This window comes from Solea solea, chromosome 8 (assembly GCF_958295425.1).
Source record: "Solea solea chromosome 8, fSolSol10.1, whole genome shotgun sequence".
NCBI classification, from domain to species: domain Eukaryota; kingdom Metazoa; phylum Chordata; class Actinopteri; order Pleuronectiformes; family Soleidae; genus Solea; species Solea solea.
This window is the reverse complement of record NC_081141.1, coordinates 24715245-24730393: the sequence shown is the minus strand read 5'-3', so window position 1 is coordinate 24730393 and position 15149 is coordinate 24715245. Positions and strand designations below refer to the sequence as shown.

The following is a 15149-nucleotide window of genomic DNA, read 5'->3' as shown; positions in this document are numbered from 1 at the left end:
TCATCACTCTGTCTTATGTGAACTTACTTGAAAACAGAAATTTGTTTATTTTGAAAAGTTACACTACAGTTTCAATTCCAGTGGTAAATTAAAAGCGACTAAAAGCATTACACTTATTACTGTTTTTGTTTAATGGTTGTACTGTAGGAAAATTCTTCCTTGAAGAAATACCCTCCTTGGACAGCACACAGCTCACTCATGCTCATTCGATATGCAAAATTTGAAAATGTAATTTACAATTTGTGTTTGTGTGTAATAAAACACAGTGGCACTTAGAGACTGTGCTGTTGGCTTTGAGGGAAAAATTAAATAAGGGCTATTTTTCTCCCCTATGTAAACATCTGGCAGCATCCCATGCTTGCACAATTAATGGGCATCTAATTGGCAATAATCTTTTTTAAGCAAATTTAGAGTAGGCAGTTGCCCCTGGAACAAACAGCTGTTTGGTGAAACCTTCTGGCAATAAAGCATGGATGTTTGAGGAAGTGGCTGATCAATGCTTGGGGGGGGGGGGGGCTGGTTCATACAAAAACACTTGCATTCCCGTCTATTGGAAAACAACTGCGCTGTTTTTCCCTTCTGAACAGGGCTAGTGAATTTATTGTGTGTAGCCTGCAGAAGCATGTGATACACCTGGCATTAAAATGTGTTTTCTGGGATTGGATTGCAATCACATAGCACCTGACCACTTGTAATGACAGGTGTAAATAGACCCGAGACACATTGTCTGCCACGCATTGTGATCACATTGAACAGAACTGTAAAATGCAATGCGTCTCTGATGTGTCCCCGCTCCACCTACAACAACTACATGAGCAGAAATACGTTACGCTCCATCACAGCTAACGTTAAAGTGTCTCCTCTGCTTTTGTCAGTTTTACGACTTCTGTCCCTGTTTCGAAAAGAAAAGAGGAGTCCATACATTAACGGGGCAGGGGATGTAAGGTGAGGATGATCAGATAGCAATCGGATCTTGATGTGGACACCGTAGACGCATGTAAAACCCAGGTGTATATGCATGTGGTGAAGAACTACCCGATCATGGCCTATGTTGTGTTTGAGGTAAACTTGTATCACACTTCTTATTGAAGGTTGTTGAAGTTTTTGAGTGAATGGTCTGTGAGTGAGTACATCTTGTATTAAAGCAATTGTAGGTGTTGACATTTTGTGAAACAGGTTATTATGTGTATCCAGAAAACTTGTAATTTCATGATGGTTCAAATGGAGGTAAATCTAAATCATTGTGGACACTGTACATAATGTTTCAGTTCGAGTGTCTATAGTTAAGACTAAGGTAAAAGGGAACCATAATAATTTTCACACTGATAATTCCTCTGTGTTTCAAGGACGTTATATTGTTTTGAGTGTAATTGTTGAATTTTCTATTGAGAGCGTTTAAGGTCAGTCATTTGCAGTATGAAGCTATAGAGTAGAGATTTAATTTGACAGAGTGAAACCCTGCCAAGGTCACGATTAACTAATAAAACACTAAGAAAACGCACAGTAATGGCAGGAAGGACAGAAACTCTTTGGCTCGCCGACAAGCAAGCAGCGAGCATTGAATTAAAAGAGAAAATGTGCCACGTAACTTCTCTGCCCTGACATTACTCCACCTAAAAAGCCAAATAGGACACAATGGTGGGAATCTAGTGCATTTGAAAAAGGTACAGTGAGCGTCTCTCTGACATTTGTCTCTGTGGCCTCTCGTATAATGCGCAGATTAGTTTAAATGATGAAGTCTCTTCAGCTTTAAGCCGTCCCTTCAATGAAAGGTGCAATGTCGGGAGAGAATGAATGTGTGGGAGGCTGAAGAGTAATGTCAAACACCCTGATTGTGAGAAGGGAGTGGATTTAAAAGGCATTGTTTGAGCTGGAAGAGGTGCCTTCCATACCACTGGCTGCCATCTTATCTCAACCCCCCAACAGTGGTTTAATCTGTTGGTCGAGTACGCCTGCAAATAATTTCTCCGTGTCAGACAGACAATGGAGCTGCCACCTTGTTGTGCATCATGGATTACTGTACTGTACAGTGCGTCCTGTCCCAGCCCAACACAGTCCCATCTGACAAAGGACTTATTTGAATATCCGTCCATGGCTAATTTTGTATGTGGGAACACGCACAAGTATAGGCTTATATACATAAAATCCGCACAAAATTAACACAGACGTGTTTGCACGCAAGCATACACACACAAATCTCTGTCCGCACATACCCCCGTATTAGAATTAATTTTGAGGGCTACTTGTTCAATTAGTTAATGTTGAAAGTCAGGAATTATTACTAAAATGTAAACAAACTGAAAGGACTAGATTTAATTAATTCTGTCTAACCTAACACATAATTACATGAAAGCACAGAGTGAGGAGTGGGGGGGGGGGGGATAATGGAGTTTTTTTTATACCCTTGAACCTTAACCCCGCTTTTCCCATTTGTTTATCAAATTAATTTAAGCCAGTAGATTTGTTATGCTTGGGCTTAAATACACATAATCACCCATTTTAGCTTCATATTACACTTGTGCTAAACCTCATTAATCCTCAATGTTTATCATGCATAAACAGTGATGTGCTTTACACATCTACAGAAGGAAGGGTCTTAAAAATGTTCTTAATCAAACATGTTAATTATTCATCGCCATTGGATTTTTGTTCACTGCACATTTGCCCTTGTTTTTAGACAAACATCAATGAGTGACATTAAATGACACCGAGGAATGAGTTTGCGTCTCAAAAACAAATCTTGAAAAGTAAAAGTGAATCCATGTAAATATCTACTGAATGGAGAATGACATGAGCCGGTGACAGCTGTGCTCCATCTCCTATGATGATGTGTTAAACAAAACACTGCCCACATGTTTGCCCTAAACTAAGTAGCCCTTAACTGCTTGGACAGACAGCAGGCTGTTGCACTTTATGTATTTGTTTATTTTCAAGATAAGGGGCCTCTTTTATGGATAAGCAGCTGACGCTCCAGCTCTGTCAAGCTGGGACAGGCCGAGCGAAGATAAAATGGAGTCTGTTAATCTGGTGCCGGTGAACAGAGAGAGCGATGTTATTGACCTACGCTGGCAGCAATGTGTTTCAATTATACACCGCCATCCATTTGTCAGGCACGCAGAGCGATGGAGGGGGAGGGAGAGGAGGGACACGGAGTTCAGGCCTGGGTTACAGTCATTCTCCATCACTTATGATGTGTCTTTGGAAAGCACTTTAATTGAATTACCCAATTTATTCTTCAAGCAACAATGCCCCGGCCCGGACCCATGACGTGAGACAATTAGATACAAGTTTAAAACTGGGCAGTTTGCATACTTCATCTTTTCATGGTATACACAGGAAAGGAGACAGATAACTTATGCTGACTTTTCCCCCCTCTCTTCATCCTGAATGAATTCTATTAATGTGAGTGATTCAACCTTATCATGATGCTTTCATTGTACACCTTCTTTAACGCTGTTTGATGTGCGGTGTAGTGAAACCTACGATATGGCAAGTGGCTGCTTATATACGTCTGTGTATGTGTCATGTAGGACCGCAGCTGGTGATTTTGTCAGCGAAATCTCCCTGTGGCTGGCGTGGTTTCAACGGCCAATTTAGATTTTTAATACAACTTGTGCTGAATAAGTCACTAAAAGATAACTTCAGTTCAGGGTTTGTCCGGGTGCCTGAAATCCCTGAAAGAGCATGAATTTTTAATGTCGTGTTTTCAAGGTTTGAAAAGGGCTTGAATTTGAAATAAACAACTGGCTGTCTGAATAACCATGACTAGATCATCAGTGTCCCAGGTTCAAAGTCACTTAACTCACCTTCCTTCTTCATTCTAATGCTCAGTTTGATCTTCAGCTGCCTGTTTCGATCATGTCTACATGTCGAAAGGAATTGAGTTGCTGCCATGTGATTGGCTGATTAGATATTTACTTTGGAAAGCAGTCGAAGAGGTGTGCCTAACATAGTGGTCAGTCATTGCCAGTCTTTACATCTGTTTTTTTTTTTTATAACTATGTTATTATGAAACACATTTCTTTATACTATTTTCATAATCCATTAGTATGTTGATTATTTCCTTGATTGATGGAGTACTTGTTTGGTCTATAAAATGTGGAATTTTTTTCCCCAAACCTGGAAATGATGATGTTCTCAAATATCTTGTTTTGTCCACAAACCAAACTGATTCAATTTTAAGGATTTATTTGTTATATAGAGCAAAGAAACCAGAAAATATTCACATTTAAGAAGCTGAAAACTGTTAAAACTGATAAATTGATTATCAAAATAGTTGACAATTAATTTAATAATAGATTAATGAAATAATCGTTGCAGCCGTAATTGAAAGTGCTTAATTAACAGGTGCTGAATTTGACCTTGCAAAAGTTGTACGAACCTTCTCACCTGATGCACAAGCAGTTTACTTTTAACCAATGCTGGAACTCTGTGTGGTTGTTGTTAATTCATTCAATCCATCATAGCCCACACATGGAGTGCACTTAACATAAAAAAATAGTTGCTTCTTAGTTTAACATCTCAGAGTCAAAAATGCAGCCACATTGTTAGTTTGGAATGGTTTTCGCAGAGTTTCCCCACCGTCTTTCAAACAGATTTTCTTGAATATTTTCCCTAATATTTGCAAATTGCACATGGTTGAGTGTGATTAATTCTAATCAAGTTCAATTTATTCGGGTAGAGCAGCTGGAAGAGGCCTAAGTGTTGTCTGTGCTCTGTCTGTGAGCTGTCTGACGAGACGGCGAGGCTGTCGATCACCTCGGCCCCAGTTCCAGGTGTAGGGAAGGTGCTTGTGTCAGACGCGCACTGGCCTACTTGCACTCTGGCCCAAACACCTGGCTCTTCACCAAACTGATTGTCAGTTTATCCATTTTCACCGAGACAACAAGTGTGGCTGTCTGCCTCTGCTATCTGTGTCTAATCAACAGCGTTGCTCTCCCAGTATCTCCGCCGCTCATCTTGTTAAGGGGCGAAGAATAGTGGGTAGAAATGTACTCTCTATAAGCATGTAATGTACACCAATTATGGTAATTTGCGGTGTTGCAGATGGTCGAGTGTTGATTGCAGCTTTAAGATCAGGAGAGGCCGTCTGAAATTTCGACGTGGGAGTCACGTGACGCTCATTACTGCACAACCTCGACCAAATATCCCTTTGTCACTCGTCATCCATCTGTGCTTCCTGTCTCTGACAGATAAAACTATGCAGAACTCTCGGCAGCTGAAGCACAGAAAGTAACAAACACTATCTATAGTTTTAATTGGCACTTTCCAAATCTGGATTTTCTTAAAACATTCAGCTTCGTAAGTCCTGCAAAATGAAAATTACTTAATGAAGATAGAGGGGGAAATAATGTCAATTAATACAATTCCCTGTTATCGATTTGTGATTACAATCACATGATATATTCTGAACGTTACACCAAACAGAATCATCTCAATGTGTTCTTTTTTTTATTTTTTTTTCCCGTGTCATTCTCTCTTGACACTCACTTTCTTGGGGGATATGGAGAGCTATCCGCTCCAGGGGCAGGAGAATCCACTCCAAATGCCAGTCCTCTATGGGAGCAGTGACATTCGAAGTGTGCCAAGGTGTGCCGCGTGTGAGTGCATGTGCACTCGGCTGTAAATTAATCATCGTCATCAGCCTTGATGCTCTTTGTTCCAGCGATCGAGGAGAGTCAGTTTAGTCCCCATCTTCTTTTTGGACCGCGCTGAAGTGAACTCATGCTGATGTCCAAATGAATGGACTTCTTTCACAAATCCACGACCATTGAACTCTGGAGACAGAATATTGCCTTAAGTCTTGCGACCTTTGTGACAGAGGGCTTCCTGCTAGGCATGATTCCTGTTTAGTGAATAAGTGGGGTAATTATGGTGTGGTTGGGGCTGTGCAGCAAATGTCACCAGCAGATAAACAGTAGGAACAACCCTTCCATGAAGGCCTGATTTATCCACCCTGGACCCCCTGTAGCCTGCAGATGAATTAGGAGCGCTTGGGTGTAAAAAAGGGAAGAAAAAAAAGAACTAGCCTCTCTTGATTTCACTGGAGTTCAAGGATGCATATAATTGGAGAAAGAGTAGTTAGCAGATAAGGCTCCAGGTTAAAATTTACTTTGTCACACACCCGATGATCTCTCATGCTCGGCTAATAGGCAGCTGCTAATTTGATCATTGGATGCCAAGGCAAGGCTAGTGTGCAAATAAATATAGAGATTTAAGCATGTAATTAAAGTTGTTTCAATACACTCAACATGTGCAAATATAGTTTTAAAACAATCTGCAATTTGACATCACAACACACACGGGTTGTTAATCCACTGCTGCCTCCATCACTATTTTATTTTGTGACTTTGGTGTTTGGAATTTCCTGTGTCCTCTGAGCTTAAATAGCTTTTTTTTCTCGAAGGACTTTGGTGCAGGAGAGTGAGGTGTTGACAAACGTCAGTTTCTAGCTGGCAAAGGCTGTCAAATAATGAGATAAAGTGGCAAATAATATTATTAAGATAAGTAGACCTACAGTATACAGGGTTGTTGACTTCCGTTGTGACTTCTGCATTCGTGTTGAGTCTTCAGGGCCACCGTACACACTGGTTCACGAAAACTGCACCAATGATGTGTCACTACCAAATACAACTGCACTTCCTCAACTATCCCTTTTACGATTATTCCTCACATTTACAGCTGCTATTAAGGAGTGAGAATCTTATACTTCTCCATTCTAACCGCCCCGCCCCAACCCCCCCATCTCTGTGTCTCTGATTGGTGGACAAGACCACATCCATTGCAGTCCATTAAAGAGTGCCCACTCACGCGGGACTGCAGTGCAGCCCTTATAACATCACGAGCTGGGGGAAATGGGAGAGCTAGCAAGCGTCATTCCATTACCTGCTGAAATGGATGCCCCTGTATCTCCTCCTTGATTAGCTTTGTCTCGAATAACAATGATAGCTTTAAGTGTGTCTAATTGAGGCCGGGCTCACCCTCCCTCTCTGTGTGAAAGTGCTTACTCATTTTGTCTGTCCTTTTAATAATTACATTATCATTTTACGCCCCTGCCGGTTCCTTGGGAAGAGGGCTGCCGCTCGTGTTGAAGTGAAAGCTCATTATTGGAGCTGAATTATGTGCAGTTTATTGATCCCCATGGTGGATTATGGTGCTCTAAGTTAGTCTAGACAGAATAGTTAGCCAGATGACAGAGAGGAAACGTAGAGGTCTCTCGGGATAGATCCCTGGGCTCAGTTAGCAATTAATGCCTGCCAGGTAATGGAATTTAAGTTTACACTAAATCCACCAATGCCTTGACATTTGAAGTGCCTTATAAAAAAACATTAGCCTAATGAGACGGTCGAGAGCAGCAGGGGGATTCTTTTACACACTGTTCCTCTTTTACACTTTTCCCTCTCTCTTTCCGCCTTCATCTTCTTATCACACGCCATACAAGCGCACAAACGCCCACCTATCACGACACTGTATCACAGTTACTTCACATTAAACAAAGAGCATAAGAAGATGCTTTTGCATATGATTTTTTTTCTCTCACTCCTGATTGATTAACAAGATTGATTGATTGACTCTAGTTGGGTCCATTTCCCAGACAGGCTTTGCTAATCTCCATCTTAGGTAGGTTGGGTAAGGGTGTTTGTGTGATGAAGCACACAATGAGTGGGGGAAAGGCCAAAGTGCTGAGTAAGAAGCCAAGCAGAACATTCATCTCTATAAAGCCGAGGGTCCGTTTGAAAGCTATCCATCATGATCATGATGAACGCAACACATTACCAGCGGCATGGCCTCCATGTCATCCTCAGCCAGCAGCAGTTTGTCCTTCAGTGGACATGTGGGAGACTGTAGGCACAAAGTGGTGAGGCATGACTTTATTACCTGTGTTTGATACGAGAGCTGCAACTAATGAGCATTTCAATAATCGCTTAATCTGTCGATTATTTTCTCGCTTAATCGAGTACTTGTTTGGTCCATATAATGTCGGGAAATGTTGAAAAATGTTGATCAAACCTCAACATTATCATTTTCTCAAATGTCATGTTGTCTTGTTTTTCAGCTTTAATGATTTCTTTGTGATATGGAGAAAAGAAACCGGAAAATATTCACATGTAAAAACCTGAACAATCAGAAAGTTGATTTCAGTTCTAAAAAAAACAACAACTCTGAAACTGAATAAATGATTATCAAAATAGTTGATGATTAATTTAAATAATTGATTAATAATCGTTGCAGCCCTATTTGATTCAAAAAACTGGCTTTTATATTTAGAGTTAGATCAATGAAAACATTCATACAGCTACTGCATATGAATAAGATTAGAGGGACATTTTTATAATCAGATTGTTTATCTACTTTAATGTTTGTAATTGACATTTTTTGTGGTGTTTTAAGCACATGGATTTCCTCCCACAGTCCAAAAACATGGAGAGGTTATTTGGACACTAAATTGACTGTAGGTGTGAATGTGAGAGTGAATGTTTGTTTGTCTCTCTGTGTTGCCCCTGCAGGCAACCTGTCCAGGTTGTACCCTATCTTTCATACCCTATGTCAGCTGGGTGGCCCTCTGACCCTCATGTGGAGGATAAAAGTAGTCGACAATGAATGAATTAATGAATTTTTATCTTTTCCTGTCTTTGTTTTTGGTGGACCCCACAAAAAGTATAACTGATGCTCCATGTCAGCTAATGGGTATCCTAATAAACAACAATAAACAAGGCAAAACCAAAAACAAATCTGCTGCCCAGATTTTTTAAAATTGGCATTAAATAGAGAAACCTATTTTGGGTAATTATTTTTAATTTGTTAAATCTCTTCAGCTGATAATGACACTGCCAGAGTGGTGATGAGTAAACCAAAAGAGAGCCAGGCAGCTAAAGTATGAGCTGAATCTTTATTACCATATAACTTTTTAATATAACATAAAGTATATGTTATATATACTTTATATATGTTATATATACAGACTATGAGTTCTTTATCAATTTTAAAGAAAATCTCTCCAGGTTTATCTATCAAATATTTTAAAAGTCAGTGTCAGTATGACCTCACATTCATTACATTCTTGTGAGAGCGATACATGTGGAATGCCCGGTGCAATCTTCACGGCATCTGACACAAAACTGTTTAAGTCAAAAGTGAAGGTCAGTGTGACCTCACAGAATACGTTTTCAGTCATATCTCAAGACTCCCTGTCGCCAATTAAGATGAAATACACTTGACACCTTTAACTTAATTGCTTTAAAGTCTTTACAACATATATTATACAAGTCTGGACAAACATGGATATAAACTGCAGCGTGGCTGGGTTGGCAGAGACAAGGCCACACGGCAATAATTCAAGTTTATTATTGATGTTTAGTTGTGTAGGGACAAGTATATGGCAGTGCCACATTCCGCAGCATTAAAGCCTAAGCTAATTGCTAAAGCCTATTGGATTTATCTCTCAATAAAATCCATGTCCATCTACTTAGCCGAAAAAAAGTGTTCCCTTACATGTGTTCACACGCACACACACACACGCACAGATTCATACACACTTTACTGGGGCAGGCTGCCAGTTGCTGAACTCCACATTAAAAGATGGCCTTAATGAAAAAATACTGGATTGTCAGGCGGCGAACTGCACCTGTTAAAGCAGCCTTGAAGATCCTGGGAGCGAGACAACTTTACCTCATAACGAGGCCAATCTCTACCTCAAAGCCTTTCTTTGCTTTTGTGAGTTTTACCATGTCCTTGCCTCATAAGCCTTGATGATGTTAGTAAATACATACGGGGGGGAGCATGGATAGTGGGCTGTAATCCACACTACCCCTGGATGGAACGACGGGTGAGGGAGTGCAACGGGGGGAGAGAGAGAGATGGGAGAGAAGAGATGGGAGCAAAGTGGCTGATTAGACTGGTTTTACTCTTCCTCTGCCGACCTAGAAAAACACTGCAGCCCTGACCTTGCATAGCAGAGCCCTTATATATCTAATGATCTCTGAGTGCCCTAATGATACAATGTGTTCTCTCTCCCACTCTTTCCCTCCATTTTGCCTATCTTTCTTTCATGCCATCCTCTCCCTGTTTTCTGTCTTTTCACACAAGCTTTGTGCACATACACACGAGTACTGTGGTGCACGAACACACACGCGCACGCACACACACAGACACACAAAGTACACGGCCTTGAAAAACCCAGTCAGCAGTTTGGCCTAGGAGTCTAGCAAATGAGCTGTCCTATTGAAATAGAAAGGAGAGTGCTCTGTGCTGCAGAAAATGCTGCTATAGCAAGCCTTACAGAAGAGGGACAGAGGGAAAATTACTTGTTCGGACAAAGAAACATGAGAATGTCCTTTCTCTACAAATGTACCAATTTACATTTAGACGGAGCAGATTACATCCATTTCCACCATTCTTTATTTCTTCCTGCTCTTCTTTTTTCACCCCCCTCCTGTATCTGATTCCATTATCGTTCATAAAACACTGTTAAGTTCTGTAAAAGAAAGGAAAAAAAGAAAAAAAACTTCAAATTGTATATATAAATATATGTATGTATATATATATATATATGTATGTATGTATATATATATATATGTGTGTATATATATATATATATATATATATATCATTGATTCAGCCTTCCTCACGGGTTACTCCATTGGTTTGAACACTTACAGTGTGGTTGGACTCCCGTGGTTTAATGGTGATGGTGCTCCTTAGCTCTACCACATCAAAGATAACTAACCAACCATAGTACCTTCTTACATTCTTAAAGCACAAAGCTGAACATGATGTAATCCTCCTTTATACCACATCGAGAGGTACAGTATTTGTGTATGTTAAAGATTTGGGTGCTATGACGCGTCACAGTCGGTAATATTACCAATAATAAACATGTTTTACATGTCATTAAGGTTTCAAGTTTCCCTGACCATTGTGCCATTGTGTAGAAAACACCTTCCACTGGCTTAAGTCATTCATTCTTGCATCTAATTCCCCTCTCTTTGGCCACTTCTAGCGTAAACCTCCATTTAGTTCTGGTATTCCCCCTCTGGCTCTAAACCCACCCATAGTAATTAAGATTCCATTCTGCTCTGAATAGGAATGTTAAGATGGAGGGTTATCACTGGGCTTCTGTAGGCTCACCCAATGAAACACCTATGGTGACCTCTCTGATTTACCCCAAAAGCAGTTCATTCCCCTCTCCCCTTGATATCCCCCCCCCATCATGGTCATCTTGTTGTGTGGTCTCCTCTCTTCAGTTCTCTCATTACTCTCCGTGTGAAGGCATGGGAGGTGGGTGGCAGTGGAAGAGTGGGGTGGTTGCAGAGGAGGGCCTCTGTCCCTGGATGAGTGAGTGTGGATAAGAAGTTGTTTGAATTCATAATTGTGCTCTTGTGAAGGGGGAGATTTGTAAAGCAAGGCTGGGTTCATTGTGTGGCAGTGCGAGTCCAGTGGAGGGTGTGAGACGCTCAAAGCTAATGTAATCTACGCTATTAGAGAGGGTTAATTAGCTGCTGAACTGGAGCCTGAAGAGTAGGCCGGGCAGGGGAGACGCTGTGAGTGCGACACAGAGAGACAGAGAGAGAGAATAGGGCGGGCGGGCGGGCAGCTGGGATCGAGAGGTCTTCAGGGAGTCATTAGAGACTGCTTGTTGTAATACAGCCACACAGTCAATAAGGCTCCTCTGAGGAGTAGAAGAAAGACATGGAGGGATGAGTTCACACCTCAAGAAATGTTTGCATGTCAGCAGCTCTGCCACTGTACATGCATCAGATATCTATTTTGAAGGCCTTATTTTTATCTTCTGCCATATCAGCAACAGTGTGAAACTTGTGGTGATTCATTATGTTTTTTGTCGTTGTTATTGATTGTTTTTATTCCACCTCTGTTTGTGAGCACAAACGATGTAATCTGAAACTATCAGACCTGACTTCGGGAGCATTTGTGATACAGTGGCAGCAGCAGCAGCAGCAGCGTGGGGTCGCAGGTCAAGAAGCCTGTCAAACTTCCTTTTTGCAGTCGTGTCGCTTTACTGTCTTAATATTACTGTGGCCGTCTTGACACACAAGTGATTTTGTGTGTGAAGCACAGGAATGTCATCTGTAAAGCCCAGCAGCCCCACATGTGAGGATAATTGACCAGATTTCAGTCCCGATCGGGCCCTTCCGACAATCCTGGGGCCTTCAGATTTCAGGCTGATTTGAAGTTGATTTGAACAGCTACAAACTGACAATGCTGGTGGTTTACCTGTACATTTATATACTGATGTTACGTTAAATCACACAAATTAAGTGTGTGGTCCTGTGTCTTGACTGGATCGTCAAGTCTGTGCTTTTTCAGGATTAAAACATAAAAAATCGTTTACAAGGTTTGTTGTGTCTGTGGTCTCCAACGTTTTTTTTAAAATCAAGTCAAATTTGAAAATCCTCTAATGGGGGCAGGCTTAACACAAGCTCTAAACTCTGCGATGTTGAGGAACACAGCATGGAGCCAATAGGTGTGTCATTTATTATTGTGTGAACTATTTTGGCAATGGTTTGAATATAATAGAAATTGTAGAATTACAAAATTGGCCTAAATTCGGAAGAATAAATATTTGTATTGAAATTAATCTGGATTGAATGTCTTGTGGAACAGTGATGACCCTTCCTGCCAGTGGTGTAATCTTTGACCGTATGGAAAAATGTTCTCAAAGTATAAACCTTAATCTGCTATTAATTTATAGGTAAAATATTCCAATATCTTTGCATCTACCTTTCCTACCTACACCTAAACCGATTATCTTTGCCACTAATTTCATTGCTCTAAAAATACCTAAAAAGATGTGTTTTCTTCTTCTTCTTTACCACTTTATGTAGGTAAGACTCCAAGGATTAAAGTAGCTCAGGCGAAGCTCTACTTGCCCCCCTGCTAGAAGTCTATTTGTTTTTATCACTGTGTCCTCTAGTCGTCCATCCTTTGCTGCCATGGGTCTCTTGTCGCTCTGAGCAAAACTTCACTTAAGATGTGTAGTAAGTGCCTCTTCCCTTGGCATTCTAATGCAGATTAATTACTTTCCCTGGCCCAAGTGATCCATTTTTTTTGTTCATGGATGTTTTTGGCTTTTTCTTGACCTTGGGGTGAAGATAGAGAGAGAGAGAGGAAGAAAAATCCCTCACCAGTAGACTTATACCCTCAATTTAATAGCCGAGTGAGGTGTTTCTCCAGCATCATCAGATCAATGGAGAGTAAATAGCCCACACTTCTTGTTTCACAGTGCAGTATTGATCTTTTCCTCAGCCTCAGCTTCCCTTTCCCCGGCATCTCGTGTCTTTCAACCCCTGGGACTGTGCTGATTGCCATAGATTGGACAAGCTAACAAGCGCATGATGAGGAACCAGGCTTTCTTTTCTTCTCATAGGCTGTTTCATTTTTTTTCTTTTGTGGCACTGGCATGAACACACACACACACACACAGAAAAACAGACATACACATAGGGACTTAAAAACATCAGATCTACACAGCTCAGTGCCATGAAGGAGTCTGCGTTTTCTTTCTTGTTGCCTCTGTTGTTCACCTTGTTCTGTCTTCATTTACCCGGAGAGGATCTACTGTTGCTGTGCCTATCTTTGGGATGCTTTTCCAGTCTGATGGAGTATAGCAACTTGACTACAGCGCAATTTGGAGATACAGTTTGCTTCTTCACCTCATTGGGAACTTTATTTTTTCTCCCCCCCAGCTGGCACCACATTTGTTCCAAAGTCTTCCATCATCTCTGAAAATATCACAAGTGGCCTGTGGAGAGCGACATACCCTGTTTGCACTGGAGGATGGCAGTGTGGCGGCATGTGGGTAAGTTCAGTGTCAGTGCAGCAGACAGTTTACCCAAGTCCATACCCAAGAGGGATAGGAGGAGAAATGAGGAGGTTAACCCCTCCCCACACACACCACAACCCCGCTGATATTACTGCATAAGCAAATTAGGGTCAGGGGGGAAAAAATCGAAGGGTTGTGTGCATGTGCGTACATTGATGAGAAATCATTGGGTATTTAAACTTGTGCCTTGTGTGTGTGTGTGTTTGTGTGTGTGTGTGTTCGTTTGTTAGCAGATATGTGTGTGCAAGTGCTTGTGTTTGTGTCTCTTCATTTCTGCCTGGCATGCAAAGTTGTAATAAATCTTGTTGAGTGCGGGTAAGAGGTGCATGTGCTGCTGTGTGGTTCACAATCAATATGAAGTGTGTTTATTGAATCCAATAGTTGTGTTTGTGGGGAAGGGGAATAAACCAGCTGGAATAAGTGATCAGAATTGCTTTTAAGGCTCATTACCAGCCTGTCAGGCATATGGATCTGCTTTTAAACAGCAGCACTGTGGAATGGACAAGTTCACGCTTGAACACAGCCAACATAATGTACTTTAAGCAACATATTTATACTGTGTACCAAGTACAACTCATTCCTTCAATCAGGCTTTATTTGCTGAAAGTTTTGTTAGCGTAATCACTGTGGTTGTTATTAAGAGCAGCTCAGGTTTATTTATGTATTTTTCCTGATATTAGGTCCAACATTTTTTTAGATTGAGGTTATTTGGTACAATATTTTGGTCAGCTATTGTATTATTACAATTATTCCCAGAAGAAAATAGTTTAAATTGCCATGTCTGCCCTGCTATTATGTAGTTGAGTTCCAAGTATAAACATGCATGATCTGATTATTATTGTATTTAAAGTTTGGTTCTTGAGTTAAGTTAATGAATGATATGTTCATTTCATTTTCTGAAATGAAACTAGATTATAGCCACCATAATGGAGATGTATGTGTTTGCATAGGGCTATGAACTATTTCGTAATGAGTACAGTGCTCCCAGGGGTCCGTGAAGTCCTTGAAAAACGTCACCCTAAATAGACAAGGGTCATTGAAAGTGCTTGAATTGTGTGCAAAAGAAGTTCAATTGATATTTAGGTAAAAGTCTCCCGCCGTCGATGTCCCTGTGTTTGTTATGACGCCATACTATACATACGATATACATAGACTAGGCCTACGCAGAACAAATGTCCAGTCTTAATTACTAACAGTGTTGTGGACACTGTCCACTGTCTCTCTACGTGAGATTCCATTCAGAACAATGAGCGATTGACGTTAAGCAAGAGAGAGCAAATGACGTGATGTGATGCCTGGGAAATGTCTC

At 40.8% G+C, this 15149-nt stretch overlaps 1 protein-coding gene across 1 annotated transcript in view; it reads left to right on the top strand.

Annotated features, from left to right (window-relative positions):
- LOC131463410 (uncharacterized) overlaps window positions 1–15149 on the top strand; it is a 332277-nt gene that overhangs the window by 73117 nt on the left and 244011 nt on the right. Inside the window, exon 6 of the mRNA XM_058635095.1 lies at window positions 13704–13816. Within this exon, the coding sequence (XP_058491078.1) occupies window positions 13704–13816 (113 nt within the window). The remainder of the gene's footprint in view (window positions 1–13703; window positions 13817–15149) is intronic.